Source organism: Penaeus monodon, chromosome 33 (assembly GCF_015228065.2).
Source record: "Penaeus monodon isolate SGIC_2016 chromosome 33, NSTDA_Pmon_1, whole genome shotgun sequence".
Classification (NCBI taxonomy): Eukaryota; Metazoa; Arthropoda; class Malacostraca; order Decapoda; family Penaeidae; genus Penaeus; species Penaeus monodon.
The window spans coordinates 31,355,736-31,357,490 of NC_051418.1; the positions used below are offsets into that span (position 1 = coordinate 31,355,736).

Genomic DNA, 1,755 nt, shown 5'->3' on the forward strand with positions numbered 1-1,755 from the left:
TCTAAAGGGTCCACGAACTGCTTTGTTATCAGCAGCGAGACATATGTTTTGGTCTGAACATCACTCGAATCAAACAGACGCCTCACTTCATCCTCAACGAGAGCCCAGAGTAAAGGAGATAATAATGAATACAACTCCCCCCCCAAAAAAAAAGAAATGGAGTAAAAAAAAAAAACAATGAAAGGAGGATATTATGTTATGCTCCGTCTTGGGGTTATACCTCATGCTCCTGGTTTTCTGTGTAGGCGAGGTCCAAGCACTCCAGGATGTTGACAACGAGGGGCATGAGGTCCTTGACCACATCCTCGTCGTAGCGGGAAATCATCCGCTCGAACTCCTGGTAAATGCTGCCCGCCAGAGATTGCACCTTCTCCGACATGACGACGTGGGAGTCATCGTGCGAGTTGTACACGGTCTCGCCCTCGGTCATCATATCCATCTCGAATCACTTTTCTGGGGATGCGAGCACTTAAAAAAAAGGGTGACACCGCGCGTGGTTCTTATCTGACCATTTTTTTAGCGACTTGGATTTGCACCTCACATGACTAAGACGGGGTTAATTTCGACACTTTCCAGCCGCGACTCGCACTTCCTCCTCACTCAATGACGTTGCAGAGGAACACTGGCTGGTGCGTTCCAATAATGTTTTCGTCTGCTTACTCATTTCCCTTGCTCTCTCCTCGTCTGTGATATTTAGCTGCGTTTAAAACTTGGCTGACATTTGGATGACTTATTCTGAGGGGACTCTTTGTGTGAATGTCCCCAAGATAATTTAAAAAGCTGATAAAGGTAATACTATTTACGTATTTTTAGGAGCCTTTATAGGTATATTGATTTTCTAATGTAAGGATTGGTTTTGTGTTAAATTGACATTTTGAAAAGGGCGTGAATTCATTTACACCGAAAATAATAGCACAAAGTAGTTATGAATTGAGTGGTGTATTGGAAGGAGTTTGATAACGAAATAAAAGGGATTTATGAATTAGGGAGTGACTGTCATTTTCTCTTAAATTCCTTCACTTTCCATATAATTCCATCATATTTATTATATTATGCACGAAAATTAGAATATTTCTTGTCATTAATTAGCAGAAAATAATTCATTTGATGTCGAGAATTTGCGATACTGTTATTCGAATATGTGGCTTTGGCTTCGAGTAATATCCAGTTATCTCTGGCACATGACACTTGGTGGATTCTGTCATGTAGATTAATCGTATTAAACACAAGATATTGTATTATTTTATAAAGAGGCGTAAAAAGGCATTAATAACAACAACAAAAGTGACATAAAAAATCTAATCACACCATCCGAAATATAAACAACAAAGATGTCAGCTCTCTCTACTCGTCTTCGAGCAACGCAAGGGAAATGGCGTTTTTTACCGATTTCTACGAATTATCGCCGGTATTCAGTAGACCAAAGTAAAGGAAAACCAGTGAGAATCGGGTGCGCCAGCGGATTCTGGGGTGACACTCCTACGGCAGGTATGAAACTCTATTGTCGAAAATACTTCTTATCTCTCCCGGTTGTTTCACGTTAAAATTTTTCCCTTTCTTTTCCCATATTCAGTATTTGTTTTTCCAGTAGAATGTCAGTTTTGTAAATGCATTTGACACATTCCAAAAAGTACATAGAATCGATAGATCGATAAGTCCTATTTCTTCATATCTAAAGAAAAGTTGGAAAAGTTTATGAAATGTCTTCAATTATAAAATAGATTAAGATAATGTTACATTTCTGAATGCATTGCT

General features: G+C 39.0%; 2 protein-coding genes across 3 annotated transcripts in view; one reads left to right on the plus strand and one right to left on the minus strand.

Annotated features, from left to right (window-relative positions):
* The window catches only part of LOC119594380 (C-Jun-amino-terminal kinase-interacting protein 4-like), a gene marked incomplete in the record, with an annotated part of 97,279 nt that extends 96,648 nt beyond the window's left edge, over positions 1 to 631 (minus strand). Inside the window, 1 exon segment of the mRNA XM_037943442.1 lies at positions 221 to 631. Within this exon segment, the coding sequence (XP_037799370.1) occupies positions 221 to 439 (219 nt within the window).
* Positions 632 to 1,231: 600 nt separating this feature from the next.
* LOC119594381 overlaps positions 1,232 to 1,755 on the plus strand; it is a 9,916-nt gene continuing 9,392 nt past the window's right edge. The window contains exon 1 of one of the 2 annotated variants that reach the window (XR_005230600.1): positions 1,232 to 1,488. Coding sequence is in view for 1 of the 2 variants with exons in the window: in XM_037943443.1 (XP_037799371.1) it covers positions 1,332 to 1,488 (157 nt within the window). In the remaining variant the exon portion in view is untranslated. The remainder of the gene's footprint in view (positions 1,489 to 1,755) is intronic. The other variant, XM_037943443.1, reaches the window with a different exon arrangement.